General features: G+C 53.5%; 1 protein-coding gene across 3 annotated transcripts; it reads right to left on the bottom strand.

Annotated features, from left to right (window-relative positions):
• Positions 1-23: 23 nt before the first annotated feature.
• VARS1 (valyl-tRNA synthetase 1) lies at positions 24-18,766 on the bottom strand. Of its 3 annotated transcripts, none has more exons than XM_055264413.2 (30): positions 18,365-18,766; positions 17,652-18,071; positions 15,804-15,938; positions 15,575-15,713; positions 15,210-15,334; positions 15,033-15,117; positions 14,690-14,790; positions 14,429-14,556; positions 8,400-8,564; positions 8,075-8,156; positions 7,426-7,545; positions 7,225-7,333; positions 7,045-7,139; positions 5,622-5,712; positions 5,247-5,371; positions 5,056-5,159; positions 4,811-4,969; positions 4,613-4,703; positions 4,373-4,478; positions 4,215-4,285; positions 4,005-4,130; positions 3,543-3,647; positions 3,394-3,462; positions 3,229-3,307; positions 2,965-3,092; positions 2,522-2,677; positions 2,132-2,338; positions 1,949-2,060; positions 1,491-1,816; positions 24-168 (listed from the first exon to the last, which is right to left on the bottom strand). In XM_055264413.2, the coding sequence occupies exons 2-30, from the start codon at positions 18,036-18,038 to the stop codon at positions 100-102; spliced, it is 3,795 nt and encodes a 1,264-aa protein (XP_055120388.2). In that variant the 5' UTR covers positions 18,039-18,071; positions 18,365-18,766; the 3' UTR covers positions 24-99. The 3 variants fall into 3 exon arrangements, with proteins under 3 accessions (XP_055120388.2, XP_055120387.2, XP_063489268.1); XM_055264412.2 differs by having other exon boundaries at positions 15,033-15,120; positions 18,365-18,745; XM_063633198.1 differs by lacking the exon at positions 24-168 and having other exon boundaries at positions 1,382-1,816; positions 18,365-18,715.
• Between the last annotated feature and the right edge of the window lie 1,438 nt (positions 18,767-20,204).

Genomic DNA, 20,204 nt, shown 5'->3' with positions numbered 1-20,204 from the left:
CCCCATCACAGATGACAAGAGGATTTTGTGGGAAAATATTTTATTGCTGCCATCCCCATGGTGAGCCGCTGGGGGTGAGGGGTGAAGCTGGGTGGTGGATCACAGCATCTTCTGGAACAGGGCAATGGCCTCGTCCACCTTCCTAAGCTCTGCTTCCGTCTGTTGGAGCTGGAATGGAACCAGGGGCTGGGTGAGGACCCAGGTCCAAGCGAAGAGACCCCCCAAACACCCAGGACAACAAAGTTGGAAAGATGAGCGAGGACCATGGGAGGCCAGTAGCTCAGAGGAGGCGTGATCCTGGCTGGCCTGGCTCCCCACCCATTCCCACCAGCACCCCCACTTCCACCACCACCTCTTGGGTCTTGCCTTTTCCCACCGAGTGGTCAGTCCCCAAGAACAAAGGAACCTCAGAGCCTACATGTTCCCCATTCAGTGTCCCCACCTAAGCAGGAGAGCACAGGCTCCCAGGCCGGTTACTTCATTTGTCAGATGATGATGATATTGCCCCCCTCCCAGGGCTCTTGGGAGAACCAAGTGAGATTAACCACGTCCACTCAAGGCTCTCTAGCTCTTAGCCTCCATGACTGGTTTTTCTCTGTGTCTGTGCAGTTTAATCCACTGCTCCCTGCTCCTCTCTGGCAGAACCCAGGAGGCAGGGGACAAATGAGACTGGCCTTCCAGGGTCAGCCCAGTAGGCTTGAAAGTAAGTGGTGGGAGGCCCAAGGCTCCCTGACTACATGTGGACCCCAAGCCCAGCCCCAGGCATGCGGGTTTCCACATTTCGGGCAGCTGGGTGGGGTACGAAGGGTCTGGCTGGGAGATAGGATGCCTGGTTCTAGGTGAGCCTCCATCTCCGACCTGTTGTGTGACCCTGGGCTGTGCCCAGCCCCTGGCTGCTCCCCATGTGTAAGGGGAGGGCCTTCTATGGTCCCTGCTCAAAGCGCTTGGGCTCCATGCTCCCCAGTGGATTCCCCAGGGTTGGGTACAGAGTCCAGCTTCCAGACCAGAATTGGTATTTGTTTTGGATTTTTTTTCTTTTTTTTTTAAGACAGGGTCTTCTCTCTCTCTGTTGCCCAGGCTGGAGTGCAGTGGCATGATCTCGGCTCACTGCAGCCTTGACCTCCCAGGCTCAAGCAATCCGCCCACCTCAGACCCCTAAGTAGCTGGGACCCCAGGTGTGTGCCACTACGGCCGGCTAATTTTTGTATTTTTTGTTGTAGAGATGGGATTTCACCACGTTGGCTGGTCTCAAACCCCTGGGCTCAAGTGATCCACCCACCTCGGCCTCCCAAAGTTCTGGGATTACAGGTGTGAGCCACTGAGTCAGGCTGTTTTGTTTTTTAAGGCTAGCGGGAGTGGAGAAGGAACAAAGAAATCTGTAACTGGTTACGATCAATTAGTTGTCAACACCACTGCACTCGGACCAGCCCAGACCAGGGTTTTGATGGAGGAAGTGGATGGTGTGGGAAATGCCCACCCAGGCCACACACCTTGGCTTCATCTGCCTCCTGGACTTCGAGGGGCACCTTGACAGGGTAGCCCGAGGCGGCACGGCGTTCCCGCAGACGCTGGGCCTGCCGCTGGGCCTCAACTCGCTTTGCTTGCAGCTTGCCCAGCTCCCGCGCAGGGTCCACCAGCCCCTGAAGCTGCAGGTGGATGGAGCAGCGATCAGAGGCCAGAGCCACAGCGCAACCCTGTGGGGCGGGAGCCCCCAGGGCCAGAACAGCCACCACACCTGCGCTGGCCAGCGCCTGCACGTAGCCCGACACCGCCGATGCCAGGGCGCCCGTGGCCTCATCCGCCACTTCCAGGAAACCTGCCAGGGAGGGAGAAAGGTGAGGCCTAGCTCCATGGAGACAGGAAACCAAGCAGTCACTGCCAGACACTGGGTCCCAGAGTGGGCTGAGGGGACAGTGGGATGGGGCGGACATGGGGGCCTGAGGCTCACAGTCAGGCCGGATCCGGGTGAGGTTGTAGTCGGCCCGCAGGGAGCGCACGGCTCGCGTGATGCTTAGCGCCAGCTCAAGGGCGGCTTCCGCCTCGGGGTCCTTCCAGGAGCACTGTGGGGTGGAGGAGGGGGTGAGGGGGCCTGGAGGGCAGGTCAGACTCCCCTCTCCAGGCCATCCCATACCTCTGAGGGCTCCGGGTAGGGGGTAACACAGAGGCTAGGGGGACCTTGCGGCATCCTCCGGGGCAGCCTCTGGAACAGCTCCTCCGTCACGAAGGGCATGAAGGGTGAGAGCAGCCGCAGGCCAACGTCCAGGCAAGTGTACAGGGTCTGGCGGGCACACTCGGCTGCCACCTGGTCCACCCCATTCAGTACAGGTTTCAGGCACTCCTAGGGGACGAGAGGTACAGAGCTCATGGCTGGAGGTCTAGCCTTGAGCCCTCGCTGTGCCTGTGAGGACTGGGAAGGGGATAGGTTGGCTTGGGTCTCAAGGCCAGCTCTGGCAAAACTGAGCCCAGGGCTCTGCTGCCCACCCGCCCCCACCATCCCCTGCCCCGTTCTGCTCCTTCTCACCAAGTAGACATCACAGAGCTCATAGAGCCAGAAGCTGTACTGGGCAGTGGTGACGGCCGGGAAGTCGTAGGCCTGGAAGCCTTGATTGCTGAGCCTCACAGCCTCTGTCAGGCGGCTGCGGATCCAGCGGTCCACCAGGCTCTCATGGCCTCCGGGCTTGGGGAGAGAGGGTGTATCAGCCAGCGGGCCAGGGGAGGGTGCCAGAACTCCACGGGGGCAGGAGTCATGGGCAAATCTTCATCCAGAGTCTGATGAGCCCAAAGCAACCACCTATGTGCCAGGATCTGGGAAGAAGTGACAGGCCCCACTCCCCAGTGCCCTGGGCTTTCCCTTTAACTGTCTGTCTCTGTGTCTATCTGTCCCCTCAGCTACATGAAGGCTGCTCTGGACAGGGGTACAGCCTGTGTGGGTGCTGCTAGCTTTGCTGCCCACCAGGCCCTTACCTGGGAGGTGGGTGAGGGCACAAAACCCTTCCCAAGGCCACGAAGGGCAAACTTGGTGGCATTCCAGAGCTTGTTGCAGAAGTGGCGGTAACCCAGTATGCGGTTCACATCCAGGTTGATGTCACGACCTGGGTCGGGGGTGAGATGTGAGTCCTCATCATCCTCTTCCCAGCCCATGCCCACCAGAGGCTCAGGGCGGAGAAGAGGGATGGGCCTCACAGAAGGAGGAAGGAGTGGCTGGGAGGGAAGCTTTGGGGGCCATACCCTGGGACGTGTAGGCACATAATCCAAACCGGAGAGCATCGGTGCCACACTCGGGAATCCCCGCTGGGAAGTCAGCTTTCTACAGGGAAGAGGCAGAGGGAGGAGCATCCTCAGCCAGCCCCATCCACGCTGTGCTCCTGCTCAGCCCAGCCCAACCCTCCATACCTGCCCTTCTTTGGCCTTCTCCACCTCGCTGGGATCCAGGTTGCTGTTCAGTAGCTGGTCATGGAGGCCCTGAGGGTGGAGTGGGAGCAGTCAGGTGGCTGTGACCACAGCCCCATGGCGCTTCCTAGCTGGCCCAGCACCCAGCCCACCTGCAGGGAGATTCCATAGATGACGTCCAGGGGATCGATGACATTGCCTAGAGACTTGCTCATCTTCCGGCCGTGAGCATCTCGCACGATGGCATGGAGGTAGACCTGCAGAGGAGGTGAGGAGGCCCGTGAGACTCGGTCCTCTCCTTCCCCGGCCTCAGTGCCCCGACCAGGACTGTGTCTGGTCTACCCCACTGGGAACCTCAGGTCCCACCGAGTGTCCCCAAGAGCTCATTCAGCACTTTTATGTGAATCAGAAGCACTCCTTCCTCTGGGAAGATGAAGCCCTGGGCACAGGAATCACTGAGCAGGTCCCAGGCTGGATTTCAACCCCACACCAGCCCCTGGGTCAGGCCTGCCCACAGCTAACCCCATGCCCCAGCCACGCGGGGCCTGTGCTGCAGCACAAGACGGTAGGAGAGGAGGCTGGGGGCGATGGGAGGGTCTCGGCTGTCTCCGCACCTCTCTAAAGGGCAGCCTGCCCGTGAGCTTCAGGCCCAGCATGACCATCCGGGCCACCCAGAAGAAGAGGATGTCGTGACCGGTCTCCAGCAGTGTCCCAGGGTAGAACACATTCAGGTCTTCTGACTGAGGGCAGACCAGGGTGTGAAGGGGAGCCAACACCCACCCTCCAGTCCCCTGTCCCGCCAAGCTCCAGCCCCAGGAACACACCTGGTTGGGCCAGCCCAAAATGGATAAGGGGAAGAGGCCGGAGGAGAACCAGGTATCCAATACATCCTCATCTGAGAGAGGCCAAAGGTCAGAGGTCAGAGGGAGTGTGAAGCTCTGGCCCCCACAACTCCCTCCAAACCCTCAAAGCCCCGCCTTGCCTTGCTGGAGACTGATCTTGTCAGGGGACACTCCGAACTCCTTGGCTGCCTTCTCCCGGGCCTCTGCCTCATTGCGTCCACTCACCCAGTACCGCCCGTCAGGGTCCTGCCACAGGTGCAGTGATTACCCAAGGGGGTGTGTCTGCTTCTGGCTCACCCTGCCCCTCCCCCCACCAAGGACCCAGTAAACCCACCGCTCCCCCAGGGTGTCCCAGCAGCTAGCTCTGGCCCTCTGCTCACCTCCCCAGGGGGCACCGCTGGGTCATTGACAGTGACAAAGTAGGCTGGGATGCGATGGCCCCACCACAGCTGCCTGGAAATGCACCACTCCCTGCAAATGTCGGGGAGGAGAAATCAGGGAGGGCCTGGTGGAGCCTGGCCCGAGTGAGCCCTGCTCAGCCCTCGGCAAGCCCTTCCCACACTGAGGGCCCTACACACCGGATGTTGTCCATCCAGGCATGCCATGTGCGCTGATGAGCCTCAGGCAGGATGCGGAGGTCACCCCGAGTCACAGCGGCGCTGGCAGCCTGGGCCATCTCCCCGCAGCGAACGTACCACTGCGGCCGCAGCAGAGGCTCTACCACGTCCTTCGACCGGCTGGGGGTACATGTAGGTGAGAAGGCCAGGCGCTAAAACCCTGAGGAGCCCTCCATCCTCCTCCCGTCCCAGGCCCCCACCCTCACTTGCAAAGTGGCACCACCATGGGGTTGTCCTCAATGCCACGGAACAGTCCCTGCTCCTTCAGCGCCACCAGCACCGCTTTCCTGGCCTCAAACCTGGGCAGGCCCTGGGTAGGAATGAGGCCTCATCATGGCAATGCCCAGCCATCCCTCCATCTCCCTGACCCCGGCACTCTTGCCCCAGGCAGCCTCACCAGGAAAGGTGGAGGCACGTTGATGAGGGCCCCCTGGGAGTCCATGATGCTGATGGCCTCCAGCCCGTGCCGCTGCCCAACTTCATAGTCGTTTTGGTCATGTGCTGGGGTGATCTTCACAGCACCTGGGTGTACGTCGGGATGCCCAGATCATGAGGGAGTCCACAGAGCTCCTTCCTACACTCACCTCTTTTGCTGAAAGATGTAGCTCCGAGACCACTCCTGGCCCCCACTTGTCTAATACAGTCCCTTGAGAACCACCCCAAGCTCTGTCTATTTGGCTGAAGCTGATTTTCTTTTTCGCTGAGAGAAGATGGACAGCTAAGGTGCAGCTCCAGTCTTTTCCTCTCCCTACAGGACCAGCCCCTTGCCCACCTGTGCCAAAGTCCATGTCCACAAATTCATCAAAGACAATGGGAAGGCTCCGAGGCAGGAATGGGTGGATCACGTTCTTCCCCTTCAGGTGCTGGGGGCGGAAAGATATCAAAAATACATGAAGCGGGGCCAGACACCGTGATTCCCACCTGTAATCCCAGAACTGTGGGAGGCTGAGGCGGGCAGATCACTTGAGGCCAGGAGTTGGAGACCAGCCTGGCCAACATGGCGAAACCTCATCTCTACTAAAAATACAAAAAAAAAATTAGCCAGGTGTAGTGACGTGTGCCTGTAATCTCAGCTACTCAAGAGGCTGAGGCACGAGCACTGCTTGAACCCGGGAGGTGGAGGTTGCAGTGAGCCAAGATGGCGCCACTGCACTCTAGCCTGGGCAATAGAGTCAGACCCTCTCTCAAAAAAATAAAAATAAAAGCATGAAGGGTCTTGGTGCCATGGCTCACATCTGTAATCCCCACACTTTGGGAGGCCGGGGCAGGAGGCTTCCTTGAGGCCAGGAGTTCAAGATCAGCCTGGTTAACAGAGCAAGACCTTGTCTCTATTTAACTTTTTTTTTTTTTTTTTTTTTTGAGACGGAGTCTTGCTCTGTCGCCCAGGCTGGAGTGCAGTGGCGCAATCTCGGCTCACTGCAAGCTCCACCTCCCGGGTTCACGCCATTCTCCCGCCTCAGCCTCTGCAAGTAGCTGGGACCACAGGAGCCCGCCACCACGCCCGGCTAATTTTTTTTGTATTTTTAGTAGAGACGGGGTTTCACTGTGGTCTCGATCTCCTGATCTCATGATCCGCCCGCCTCGGCCTCCCAAAGTGCTGGGATTACAAGCGTGAGCCACCGCGCCCGGCCAACATTTTTTTTTTTTTTTTTTTTTTTTTTGAGACGGAGTTTCGCTCTGTCGCCAAGGCTGGAGTGCAGCGGAGTGATCTCGGCTCACTGCAACCTCCGCATCCCAGGTTCAAGCGATTCTCCTGCCTCAGCCTCCTGAGTAGCTGAGATTACAGGCACCTGCCACTACAACCGGCTAATTTTTTGTATTTTTAGTAGAGATGGGGTTTCACTATGTTGGCCAGGCTGGTCTCGAATTTGTGACCTTATGATTCACCTGCCTCAGCCTCCCAAAGCGCTGGGATTACAGGCATGAGCCACCATGCCCGGCTACTTAACTTTTTAAAAATGCACGAAGGGCTGGGCCCAAGTCCTTCCTTTCCAGGGTCCTGACTATCCCAACACTTGAACTCCCCCAAACAGTCCCTAATAGCTCTACCCTCAGAGCTGGGAAAGAAGCTGAAGACCAGCTTCTAACCCAGTTTCCTCTCCTCAGCCAGGGACCTAAGTCCAACCCCTCCACTCCATAAGGATGGGAGCCCTTTTTGGCCAGGACTTCTTCCCTAACTGTGGACAGTCCCCCACCTGGTATCTGGTATCTTTGGGGTGCACAGCTACAGCCACATCTCCCAGCATTGTCTCGATCCGAGTTGTTGCCACCACCACCTCCTCGTCGCTGTCTGGGGTGACAGAAGGCCTTGTGGTCTTGGCCCTGGCCCCTTCCTGCCATTCCCAGCCCAGGATCCTGGTGCCCCTGGCTCCTACCTGAGCCTTGGACCTTATAGGCAAAGGACACGAGGACCCCGAACTCCACCTTCTCCTTGTAGCCAGGCACGGAGAGCAGGGTGCGACCTGTCAGCTCCTTCTTATCCACCTGTAAAATGGGTATTTAGAGGCGTGGCCCAGGGGCCAGAGCCAGGGCCTGGGTAGATTGGAGATGGAGACAGGCCAGGTTGGGGGGCGCACCTCAATGTCAGAGATGGCGGAGTTGAGGGTGCAGGACCAGTTAACAAGGCGGGTACTGCGATAGATGACGCCTTCCTCGTGAAGCCGGACAAAGGCCTCTGTCACAGCTGCTGAGAGTTTCTGGGGTGGAGCAGGGAGAAGTCAGAGATGGGCCTTGTGCCTGGAAGCCCAGGCAGACACCCAGGGCTCCAGTGAGGCCTTGCCCATACAGAGTCCCACTGGCCAGCACAAAGACCCCTCTGAGGAGAGTACTTTCCTTCTTTCCTTGAGGGGGAGAGAGGACTAAGGGAACACAAGAGCAGGCAACAAGCCTTGTGATGCTGCAGATGGCGAGGAAGACACTCAGCTGGGGACAAATACTGGTGCAGAGGACCCTGGGAGTTCAGGCTCCATGGGAGACGGGGTCCTGATCATGTGCCATCTGGAGGAATCTGGAGCTCCCAGAGCCAAGACAGGAAACATGAAGCGCCATGATATGGAAAGTGCCATGGTGAGGGGTGGGAAGTGGCGTTTGCAGCTGAGCCCTCCATGGTATTTTACATGGGCCAGCTCCTGAGAGAGGGCCACAGCACCTGTGCTCTCTCCTGTGGGGGTCCCACCCTGGGGAGACTCCTACTCCTGCCCCATCTTTGACACTCCTCCCACGCACAGGGTCCATGGTGAAACAGGCTCGATCCCAGTCCAAGGAGCTGCCGAGCTTCTTCAACTGGTGGTAAATCCGGTCACCTTTCCTAGAATTAGACAGACAGGCTGAGGTCAGCACTCATGCCTGGGCTGGAGGGAGACTTCAGGTGGCTGACTGGGCAGTGTGGAGATCACCCATCCCCTTGAAATGTACCTGGGCCCTAGAGCCACTGACTCTGCCTCTGTGAGAGGGTCTGACCCTGTGGCCAGGGGTTACAAGTGACAGAGGTCTTCTGGATAGGGGACGGGGAGGCAGGGCTGCGATGCCCACAGGGATGCTGCATACTCACTCCTCCTTCCACTTCCAGACCTCCTGTAGAAAGGCCTCGCGGCCCAGCTGGTGCCGGCTCAGTCCCTGCTCACGCCATAGCTTCTTCTCCACCACCACCTGGGTGGCAATACCTGCATGGTCACAGCCAGGGTTCCACAGGGTGGTCTCCCCACGCATGCGGTGCCTGTTGGGGGGCATGGAGGACCAGAGGGTGAGCCAGGCCAGTGGTGCCTGCCACCAAAGAAAGCAGAGGCTTCAGGCAACAAGTCAATGGACTAAATAAAGAAGCAGGGAGGCCGGGCGTGGTGGCTCACGCCTGTAATCCCAGAACTTTGGGAGGCTGAGGTGAGCAGATCACCTGAAGTGGGGGAGTTCGAGATCAGCCTGGCCAACATGGCAAAATCCCGTCTCTACTAAAAATACAAAATTAGCTGGGCATGGTGGCCCACACCTGTAATCCCAGCACTTTGGGAGGCCGAGGTGGGTGGATCACCTGAGGTGGGGAGTTCAAGATAAGCTTGGCCAACATGGTAAAACCCTGTCTCTACTAAAAATACAAAATTAGCTGGGCATGGTGGCGGGTGCCTGTAATCCCAGCTACCTGGGAGGCTGAGGCAGGAGAACTGCTTGAACCTGGGAAGCAGAGGTTGCAGCAAGCCGGGATTATGCCATTGCACTCCAGCCTGGGTGACAGAGTGAGGCTCCATCTCCAAAAAACAAACAAACAAAAAAAGAAGCAGGGGTGGAGCTGGAACCCTTGTGATTCTAAAGCTAGTCAAGGAGAAAAGATTTGCAGGAAGAGCCAAGGCAATACGGAAAAAGAACAAAGACAGGCATGCATGGTGGCTCACACCTGTAACCCCAGGACTTTGGGAGGCCAAAGCGAGTGGATCACTTGAGGACAGGAGTTCGAGACCAGCCTGACCAACATGGTGAAACCCTGTCTCTACCAAAAATTAGCCAAGATGGTGGTGCATACCTGTAATCCCAGCTACTTGGGAGGCTGAAGCACGAGAATTGCTTGAACCCGGGAGGGGGAGGTTGCAGTGAGCTGAGATTGTGCCACTGCACTCCAGCCTGGATGATAGAGTGAGACTCTGTCTCAAAAAAAAAAAAAAAACAAAAAAACAAAGAGGAGGCTCCTGCCAAACAGGATAGCAAAAGTTCTAATTGTTAAAATAAGTTACTAAACAGGAACAAAATAGTGCCTGGAAACAGATACAAGCAAATTTAGTATTTGCGAAAGGTGGCACTTCCAATCAGTAAAATAAGGATAAACTACTCAAAATATTTGTTTGGAACAACTAGCTAATTATTTGGAAAAAATCTCCCCCTTACCAATAGTCACAAAAAGAAACTTTAGATAGATTAAAGAATTCAAGCCAGGCACAGTGGCTCAAGCCTATAACCCCAACACTTTGGAAGGCCAAGGTGGGAGGACTGCTTGAGCCCAGGAGTTGCAGACTAGCCTGGGCAACATAGTGAGACCTAGTCTCTGCAAAAAAAAAAAAAAAAAAAAAGCCAGGCATGGTGGCGTGCACCTTTGTTCCCAGCTACTTGGGTGGCTGAGGTTGAGGCTGCACCGAGCTGTGACTGTGCTGTGACCACGCCAATGCACTCCAATCTGACCAACAGAGTGAGAGAGACTCTGTCTCAAAAATAAATAAATAAACAAATAAATAAAAATAAAAAGTTGATATAACTCTATTCCATTAAAGTAATGGGAGTGTCTCACATTTTATTTAAACCACGTGCACTGGAAAAAAATGTGGCTACCTTAAGAGTTTTATAAGAAGTATGTGGCCAGGCGCGGTGGTTCATGCCTGTAATCCTAGCACTTTGGGAGGCCGAGGCAGGTGGATCACTTCAGGTTAGGAGTTCAAGACCAGCTTGGCCAACATGGCAAAACTCTGTCTACTAAAAATGCAAAAGAATTAGCTGGGCGTGGTGGTGCATGCCTGTATTCCCAGCTACTCAGGAGACTGAGACATGAGAATCGCTTGAACCCGAGTGGTTGAGGGTGCAGTGAGACGAGATCGCATCACTGTGCTCCAGCCTGGGCGACAGAGCGAGACTCTGTCTCAATTTAAAAGAAAAAAAAGTATTCATTCTGTTCTCATGTAAACAAACTTGGAGGCCAGGTATGGTGGTTCATGCCTGTAGTCCCAGCACTTTGAGAGACTGAGGCAGGAGGATTGCTTGAGCCCAGAAGTTCGAGACCAGCCTGGGCAACATAGCGAGACCCTCTCTCAGTTTTATTAAAAAATTGAAAAACAAGGCCGGGCGTGGTGGCTCACGCCTATAATCCCAGCACTTTGGGATGCCAAGGCACGTGAATCACAAGGTCAGGAGATCGAGACCATCTTGGCTAACACGGTGAAACCCCGCCTCTACTAAAAATAAAAAAAAAATTAGCCAGGCGTGGTGGCGGGCGCCTATAGTCCCAGCTACTCAGGAGGCTGAGGCAGGAGAATGGTGTGAACCTGGGAGGCAGAGCTTACAGTGAGCAGAGATTGTGCCACTGCACTCCAGCCTGGGTGACAGAGTGAGACTCCATTTCCAAAAAAAAAATTGAAAAATTGAAAAATAAAACAAAAACGCAAACACAAACACAAACAACTTGGCCACTGTATGTTATATGTATTTAACAGAACTTTGGCTGGGTGAAGTGGCTCATGCCTGTCATCCTAGCACTTTGGGAGGCCGAAGCGGGCGGATCACAAGGTCAGGAGTTCAAGACCAGCCTGACCAACATGGTGAAACCCCGTCTGTACTAAAAATACAAAAATTTGCCAGGTGTGGTGGCGTGCACCTGTAATCCCAGCTACTCAGAAGGCTGAGGCAGGGGAATCGCTTGAACCCGGGAGGCAGAGGTTGCAGTAAGCACGCACCACTGCACTCCAGCCTGGGAAACAGAGCAAGGCTCTGTCTCAAAAAAAAAAAAAAAAAAAAAACCCAGGCCAGGCATGGTGGCTCACACCTGTAATCCCAGCACTTTGGGAGGCTGAGGCGAGCGGATCATGAGGTCAGGAGATCGAGACCACTCTGGCCAACACGGTGAAACCCTGTCTCTACTAAAAAGGATACAAAAAATTAGCCGGGCATGGTGGCGGCCTAGGGAGGCTGAGGCAGGAGAATGGCGTGAACCCGGGAGGCGGAGCTTGCAGTGAGCCAAGATTGCGCCACCGCACTCCAGCCTGGGCAACAGAGAGAGACTCTGTCTCAAAAAAAGAATAATAATAATAAAAATAAAAAAAAACATATAACTGTTTTCCCAGCTCTCAGTTACTTGCAAAATGTGCAATCAAACATTATATCCCCAGTGCTCAGAGCAGGGGTGGCACATAGTTGGGCCCAGTAAATATTTTTTTACCACATTAATTTAGTACATAAGACACCAGAAAAAATTCTCAAAATTTAAATATAATAAACCCTGGTTTCCAAAAATGGTAAAGTTATTTTAAAATACTTTTTAAAAAGATTTGTCGCCTAGAATGTTACTTTGTATTTATTACTAATTAAAATATTAATATTTTAATATAAATATTAACAGTGAAAACAAACAGTAACAGAAAACAGGAGAAACATTTACAATTAACAGGAAAACTACCACACAATAATACAACAAAAACATTTATAATATATAACAAAAAAAAAAACAATACCCAGAACAGGTAAAGAATTCTCAAAAAAAAATTAAAAAGAAAAACAACGAAGAATCAATAGAAAAACAGGCAGAAGATAGATACAGACAATTCACATACGGGTAAACCTGACTGGCCAAAAAACATGAAAATAGGCACAACTTCAATAGCAATCAGAAAGGTACAAAGTAAAGTAACAGAGGTATCTTTTTTTGCCCATCAGACTGGCAAAACTAATTAGGCAACCCTAATGCTCAGGCTTGGCAAGGGTGGGGAAATGAACACTCTCACAGCAATTCCTGGAGGTATCAATCAGCAAAGCCATTCTGCAGGGCAACTTGGCAGCTTCCGTTTGTACTTAATATAGGTGTGCCCCTGCCGACCTAGCAGTTTCACTTCTTGATAGCTACACCAGAGAAACCCTTCCACACATGCTTGAGCAGGCATGTAGAGAAGGGGTATCCAATCTTTTGGCTTCCCTGGGCCAGATGGAGGAATTGTCTTGGGCCACACATAAAATACACTAACACTGGCCGGGTGCAGTGGCTCACGCCTGTAATCCCAGCACTTTGGGACTCTGAGGCGGGTGTATCACGAGGTCAGGAGATCGAGACCATCCTGGCTAACATGGTGAAACCCCATCTCTACTAGAAATACAAAAAAAAAAATTAGCCGGGCGCGGTGGCGGGCACCTGTAGTCCCAGCTACTAGGGAGGCTGAGGCAGGAGAATGGCGTTAAGGTGGGAGGCGGAGCTTGGAGCTTGCTGTGAGCCGAGATCTCACCACTGCACTCCAGCCTGGGCGGTAGTGCAAGACTCATCTCAAAAAATAAATAAATAAATAAATAATAAAAATAAATTTTAAAAAATACACTAACATTAATGATAGCTGATGAGCTAAAAAAAAAAAAATCGCAAAAAAATTCTTAAATGTTTAAAGAAAGTTTACAAATTTGAGTTAGGCCACATTCAAAGCCGTCCTGGGCTGCATGTGGCCCACAGGCTGCAGGTTGGACAAACTTGATGTACAGGGATGTGCATTAGAGTAAGGTTTTCAACAGAAAAAAAAAACAAAAAACAGAATGAATCATTAATTAAAAAGTGACTCCAGGCCGGGAGCAGTGGCTCACGCTTGTAATCCCAGCACTTTGGGAGGCCGAGACAGGCAGATTACCTGAGGTCAGGAGTTCGAGACCAGCCTGGCCAACATGGTGAAACCCCATCTCTACTAAAAATACAAAAATTAGCCGGGTGCGGTGGCAGGTGCCTGTAATGCCAGCTACTTGGGAGGCTGAGGCAAGAGAATCGCCTGAACCTAAGAGGTGGAGGTTGCAGTGAGCCAAGATCGCACCACTGCACTCCAGCCTGAGCAAAAGGAGCGAAACTCTCTCAAAGAAAAAAAAAAAGAAAAGAATGACTTCACTATGGTATAGCCACACTATGAGATATTATGGAACAATTAAAAAGAAGGAAGTCAGTAGGTGTGGTATGTGTGTAAGGACAAGGAAAGATCTCCAAGAGAAAGTGTTAAGTGTAAGAAGAAAGCTAGAGCATAACATGTGTAATGTGAACCCTTTATGTTAAAAAATAGAAAAGACTCACCCAAAAGGAGAACTATAAATTTCTATGGGTACATGTATATGTAAGTAAATAGGAAAGATCTGGAAAGATACACATCAAAGTGATAACAATGGCTCCTACTTTAGGAGGAAGTAGGTGTGGAGGGGAATGGTCAAGGAGATTTGAAACTTTAAATTTCTTATAAGAATATATTCATATATTTTGGTCAGTTGTGGTGGCGCATTCCTGTAATCCCAGCTACTTGGGAGGCTGAGGCAGAAGAATCACTTGAACCCAGGAGGCGGAGGTGGCCATGAGCCGAGATGGTGTCACTACACTCCGGCCTGGGCAACAGAACGAGACTCTGTCTCCAAAAATATATATATATATATATATATATTCATATGTTCCTAATTAAATTCAAAATAATGTTATTGTTAATAGAAAAAGAAGGGAGAGACTGGGTGTGGTGCCTCACACCTATAATCCCAGCACTATGGGAGTCTGAGGCAGGAAAATCACTTGAGCCAGGAGTTGGAGACCAGACTGAGCAACAAAGCGAAAACTCATCTTTACAAAAAATTAAAAATTAAATTAAATTAAATTAAAATTAAATAAAGAAAGAAGGGAGAGAAGACAGTCTGCAAGTGGCGGTGTTGCATGGGAGTACTGGACTAGGAGAGGAAGCCAAATGATCAGATGGGAATGACAGAGAGAAGTGTAGCGCCACTGTCGGCAGAGGTGAGCACCAACCCAGAAGGAGAGAGGGTTGGGGGGCTGTCAGGGAAGAGGAGAGAGCCAGACTAGGCAGAGGGAACCAGAGGAAGGTGCAGATAGAAGCTCACCACCGAGTCAGGGAGTCCTGGATGGCGTTGGTGAGCGCGTGGCCCAGGTGCAGGGAGCCTGTCACATTGGGGGGTGGGATGCACATCATGAAGACACCTCGGGGATTTGCTGCTGACACATTAGGACGCTGATGGTGGAGAAGGATGGCACATGTTTAAGGCCTCAGGTCACCTCTCCCAGCCCCTCCCAGGCAACACATCCTTCAGTCCTGCCCTTCCCCACCCCACCCACTCTGGGCCTGGGCAGCAGTGCCCACTCACCCCATACTCTGGCTTGAAGAAGCCCTGCTGCTCCCACCAAGGGTACCAGGCAGCCTCCACATACCGAGGGCTGTAGGAGTCGGGCATGGGGCCACTGACATCTGGGGGAGAGGAAGGGAGGGCTCAGTGCCGTGGCTGGGAGCACTGGGAAGGAGACGTGCTGGCAGAGAGGGATCAGGATCTCCGTCACTCACATCATAGGACAGGCATTTGAGGGGCCTAGGGGCAGGGCAGGGGGTCTGCAAATCCTCACCAAACAAAGTAGTGAGAGCAAGAATAGAGCAAGATAGGGTGAAAACTTAAAGGGGCTGCTGAGGGGTGAGCCCTTTCCCATTCCTAGTACCTTTCTTTTCCCCGGGTGGGGTTGGGAGGTCATAAGTAATGACCCCAGGATCCCGTTTCTCCCTCTTCTCTGGTTTTGGTTTCTTCTGCTTGGGAGGGAGAATACATAGGCCCAGGCATCAGCCACCCCATCACTGCAGACATCAACTTTCCTTCCAGCTCCACCCTCGCCTCTCACCTCCCCTGGAGGTGGCTGCTGCTGTTGGATCTTCTGCTTCTGTTGGAATTTCTCTAGTTTCTCCCGTTTCTTTGCCTCTTTCTTGAGCTGAGCAGCTGTCTTTGGGAGGGCAGGAGCCTCGGGGCCTAGAGAGAGGTGCAGAAATTCAGACTCAGCCAGCTGGGGACCCTCTTGGATGGCGCTACTAGGTTTCAAATGGGCTATTTCAGATGCCCGAGGTCTCACCCATGCTGACCTCCCCCCTCTCCCTCCTCTCCCGCAGGATGCTGCCCCAGTGATTCTGCCATTTCTAAGAAAAAAAGAAAGTGAGTTGCATGGAAAGCCCCAGGGAAGCCCCTATCCTCCAACTCCTCGCCCTTCCTCACCTGGCTGATGAGAGAGAGGCCTGGCTCCTGAGTATAGAACCACTTCTCCCAGCACGGCTTGGAATTCTGGCTGCCGGACACACGTGACAAACCAGCGAGTCACATTATTCCAGATCCGGCGAGCAGGTGGGTCTAGGACCTGGAACAGGAAATAAATGACTATTCTCAGTCACCCTACAGTGAGGTCTGAGGAGAGCAGTCTTGTTCTTCCCCAGGCCTGGTGACTCACGTATCGGAAAGGCAGCAGCAAGGCTGTGACAGCCGCCAGGTCAGCCAGAGTGGGGGCCTCCCCAGCCAAGTAGGTGTGCAGCCGAAGCCACTCCTCCAAGGGGCTCAGGGCCCTGCCCAGGGCCCCCAGCACAGCCTGGCAGGAAGGGGAAGAAGTATGAGACAAGGTTTGGCCCACCTCCATCTCCCACCACAACCCAATCCATGTGGCCTCCCTCCACCCCACTCTCACAAATCACCACCTCTGAGTCCCATTTCTTCTCTCAAATAGTCACAATAAAAATATTTCTGGGCAGATCACAAGGTCAGGAGATCGAGACCATCCTGGCTAACATGGTGAAACCTCCTCTCTACTAAAAATACAAAAAACAATAGCCAGGTGTGGTGGCGGGCGCCTGCAGTCCCAGCTACTCAGGAGGCTGAGGCAGGAGAATAGCGTGAACCCGGGAGGCGGAGCTTGCAGTGAGCCGAGATTGCGCCACTGCACTCCAGCCTGGGCGACAGAGCGAGACTCCATCTCAAAACAAACAAACAAACAAATAAAAAAAACTTCTGACTCATCCAACAAATCCCTGCTCAATACTTATGTGTTAGATGCAATATGTTAAGCATAGAAGTAAAGATTATATGAGGCAACTCAATAACTGCCAGGTTCAGGACATCAATAAATATGTATTAAGTACTTCTCCAGGGAATGAGAGGGCAACACGAACAGATGGACAGAGCCCTGACCTGGTAGAGTTAACATTCTTGTAGGGGAACAACAAATGAGCAAATGTAAAATGCAGTGCCCTATTTTTCTTAACTCCTATGAAGAAAAATAAAGCGGAATGAGGGGAACAGGGGCCGGGCGCGGTGGCTCACGCCTGTAATCTCAGCACTTTGGGAGGCCGAGGCGAGCAGACCATCTGAGGTTAGGAGTTCAAGACCAGCCTGGTCAACACGACAAAACCCCATCTCTACTAAAAATCCAAAAAATAGCCGGGCAAGGTGGCGGGCGCCTGTAATCCCAGCTACTCAGAAGGCTGAGGCAGGAGAATCGCTTGAGCAGTAAGCTGAGATCGCACTATCGCACCATGGCACTCCAGCCTGGGCAACAAGGAGATTCCGTCTCAAAAAAAATAAAAAAAAAAAAAAAGAAAAAGAAATAAAACAGGGGAACAGGGAATTCCAGGAGAGAGGGACTCTATTTTATTTGTTTGTTTGGACAGACATTCTGAATGCAAGGACTCTATTTTAGACAGGGTGATCACAATATAAGGGAGCAAGTCAGGGTCTGTCACATTCATTCATCCATTCAAGAAATACAAATTTTCCATCATGTGCTCAACACCATGTAAGGAGGCAGAGTTGAAAGTACACCAAGGCACAGGTCTCCTTTGGAAGGACTGATAGTTACAATCTGGCAGGGTTATCTCTCCTCTCACTTACCTTCCTCATTTCATTTCTCTTTTATCTCCTCCCAGCAATTGTCATCTCTCCCTCACCCAGTCTTTTCCTACAATTCAAGTAACTTCTATCCTCATCAATTTCAGACTCATCAAACTTTTACTAAGAGACTTTAAAAGCGCCTGGCACTAAACTACGTGCTCTGCGCACATCTTTTAATCCTACTAACTCAGTGAGGCAAGCCTTACATCAACTTGCCTGCGTGTTCATAGACATAGGAAAACCAAGACAAAGAGGGTTTATGAAACGTGCCCAGGGTTACCATACCAGTTTGCAATCTGGGATTTGATCACTCTTTTCCCACATCTGATGTACTACCTTCTTGTCTTATTGTCCATTCCAGTCCTCGCTTCCCTCCTCTGAATTTCTCCCCTCCCCCTCTTCTGTACAACCCCCTCACCTGGGGGTCCTGGGCCGAGCTTCGGAGTCCCAGGGCAGGCAGCGTTGCTCCACAGGCAGCTGGTATTAACTCCGTGTCGGCGTAACTGACCCACTGTTGGACAAGGACAGCCGCCCGGCTGCCCCCTGGACCCCCCAGGCCTGCTGGCCACAGCAGCTGGGCCACAGCCGTGGCCCCCCACACCCAGAGCCCACCGGGCCCCTGCTCCAGGGCCGGCAGGCGGGGTGGGGGAAAGGGAGTCCTGCTAGTCGGGGGCGGCTGGAGACAGATGCGGGGGTGGGTTCCTCCCCATCCGGGACCCTCCCCAGCCTCCCCATAGCGAGCGGCTATGAGGGCTCGGAGGCTGGGGAAGGCATCTGGGTGAGGGGAGACGTAGAGGATGGACATAGTTATGAGAGGGTCCGAACGAAGTGGAAAAACCTAAGGAGAAAGAGAGACGGGAAGACTGAGGGATCGAGGTGGGTCCTATGTTTGAGTAGAGAGGGGACTCTCACGGGAGCTCCATCGCCGCAGACACCCGAGTCCCCCAGGACTGAAGGTCTGACCAGGCAGGCTGTCAGGAGCCGAGGACCTGGCTCTCAGAGGGGCAGTGTCAGTGGGGAGTTCCTGGGGAAGAGGGACTATCCATGATCGCGGGGCTTCGGGGAGTGTGGAAGGCTCTCAGGAGCGGGTCGGCGTCTGGTTGGACGCGGGTTCGAGCCGCGTGTACGTACTGGAGGGAGATGGTCAGACTGGGCCGGGAATCCACCTCACAGCCAGGCGCCAGCCACGGCTGGACCGGCCGAGCGGCCGGGGCAGAGGAGTCGAGCGGGCAGAGACGGTGGGCGGCTCTTCTGGTGACCCTAGTTCCCTGAGATGGCCGCCCCGGCAGCCGGCGCCCACGTGTTCCCCCCTTTGTGACAGGAAGCGTTTCCGGGCCTGCGGGTCCTGGCGGGGGCGGCCGTGCCCCGCCTGCGAGTACGCGCCCGCCGTGTCCGACACTGCCCCGGGGGCCGCGCGGCCCGCCGCTCTCACGAGGAACAGCGCGGGGCGCGGGGCGCTGGGCGCGGACACAGGACGAGAAGACACCCCTGGGCACCACCCTCCCGTCAGGCGCCGCCACGGGCACCTTGTGCGGGTCCTCGGCCGGGTGGCGAGGGCGGCGCCCAGCGGACAGCTAGGGAACTGGCCCAAGAGGGTCGGCCGGCCCTGCCGGTGGAGGGCGTTCCCCACCCGGTAGCGGGGAGGTGCCCAGCAGGGAGCCGACTGATGAGGACCGAAGAGGAGGTCCATTTGCCGAGGGCCTGGCGTCCAGCTTCCTCTTTGAGCCTCATCTCCTCATGTATGAAAAAAGGGTGACGGCCGGGCGCAGTGGCTCACGCCTATAATCCCAGCACTTTGGGAGGCCGAGGTGGGCGGATCACCTGAGGTCAGAAGTTCAAGACTAGCCTGGCCAAGGTGGTGAAAGCCTGTCTCACGCCTGTAATCCCAGCGCTCTGGGAGGCCGAGGCGGGTGGATCACCAGGTCAGGAGTTCAAGACCAGCCAGGCCAGGATGGTGAAACCCCGTCTCTACTAAAAATACAAAAATTGGCCAGGTGTGGTGGCAGGCGCCTGTAATCCCAGCTACCCTGGAGCCTGAGGGAGGGAATTGCTTGAATCCTGGAGGTGGAGGTTGCAGTGAACCAAGATCGTGCCACTGCACTCCAGCCTGGCGACAGAGCTGGAGTATTTGTAAAAATACAAAAATTAGCCAGGCATGGTGGCACACACCTGTAATCCCAGCTACTTGGGAAGCTGAGGCAAGAAAATCACTTGAACCTGGGAGGCGGAGATTGCAGAGCTAAGATCACACCACTGCAGTCCAGCCTGGGTGACAATGTGAGACTCCATCTCAAAAAAAAAAAAAAAAAAAAATTAGCCAGGCATGGTGGTGGGTGACTGTAATCCCAGCTACTCAGGAGCTGAGGCAGAATCGCTTGAACCGGGAGACAGAGGTTGCAGTGAGACCACGCCAGTGCACTCCACCCTGGGCAACAGAGCGAGACTCCCGTCTCAAAAACAAAAAAAAGGAGGGTCACACTAGATGGTCTCTAAGGGTACCTTAAGGCTGAGAAGTCTCATCTGTATCATGAACTCATATTTGCTGAATGAGTGAATGAAGTAAAATTTAGTAATTCCCAGTCACAATTTTTCTCTAAAATATAAATTACATCACTTGTATTTATCTTCTATACATATTCAGAAAACATGTACTGATTTGGTTGGATTGGTGAAGTCTGGTAGCATGAAATGCATCTTATGACACTGTCACATTAATGGAAGGACAGCAAGCACTCCAGTTGCAGGTATGGTATAAGCAAAAGGCCAGAAGGAGAACATACAGGTAGGGGCATGTTGGAGAAACATGGTGTAGAGCAACTGTATTATATGCTTTATACCAAGGAGAGTAGTGGGAAGCTGAGTTGGATTCTTGGCTGGGTTAACACAGAGTAACAGGGGCTTGGATGAATTCGACATCCTTTTCCATGTCCCAGCCCCCTGCCCAACACATAGTTAACAGAACCAAAACACA

This window comes from Symphalangus syndactylus, chromosome 23, assembly GCF_028878055.3.
Source record: "Symphalangus syndactylus isolate Jambi chromosome 23, NHGRI_mSymSyn1-v2.1_pri, whole genome shotgun sequence".
Classification (NCBI taxonomy): Eukaryota; Metazoa; Chordata; class Mammalia; order Primates; family Hylobatidae; genus Symphalangus; species Symphalangus syndactylus.
The sequence above is the reverse complement of the archived record's forward strand: the minus strand, read 5'-3'. Positions and strand labels throughout refer to the sequence as shown.

Bases quoted from the DNA above. Each gene is read 5' to 3' on its own strand.
- VARS1 (XM_063633198.1), bottom strand. From the start codon at position 18,038: ATGTCCATCCTCTACGTCTCCCCTCACCCAGATGCCTTCCCCAGCCTC. The intron at 8,565-14,428 runs GTGAGCTTCTAT...GCCCCCCAACAG, and splicing joins CAGGACTCCCTGACTCGGTG to GCACCGCATGCGTGGGGAGA. The intron at 3,648-4,004 runs GTGCGGAGACAG...CCTCCTCTGCAG, and splicing joins GCAGGCTGCCCTTTAGAGAG to GTCTACCTCCATGCCATCGT.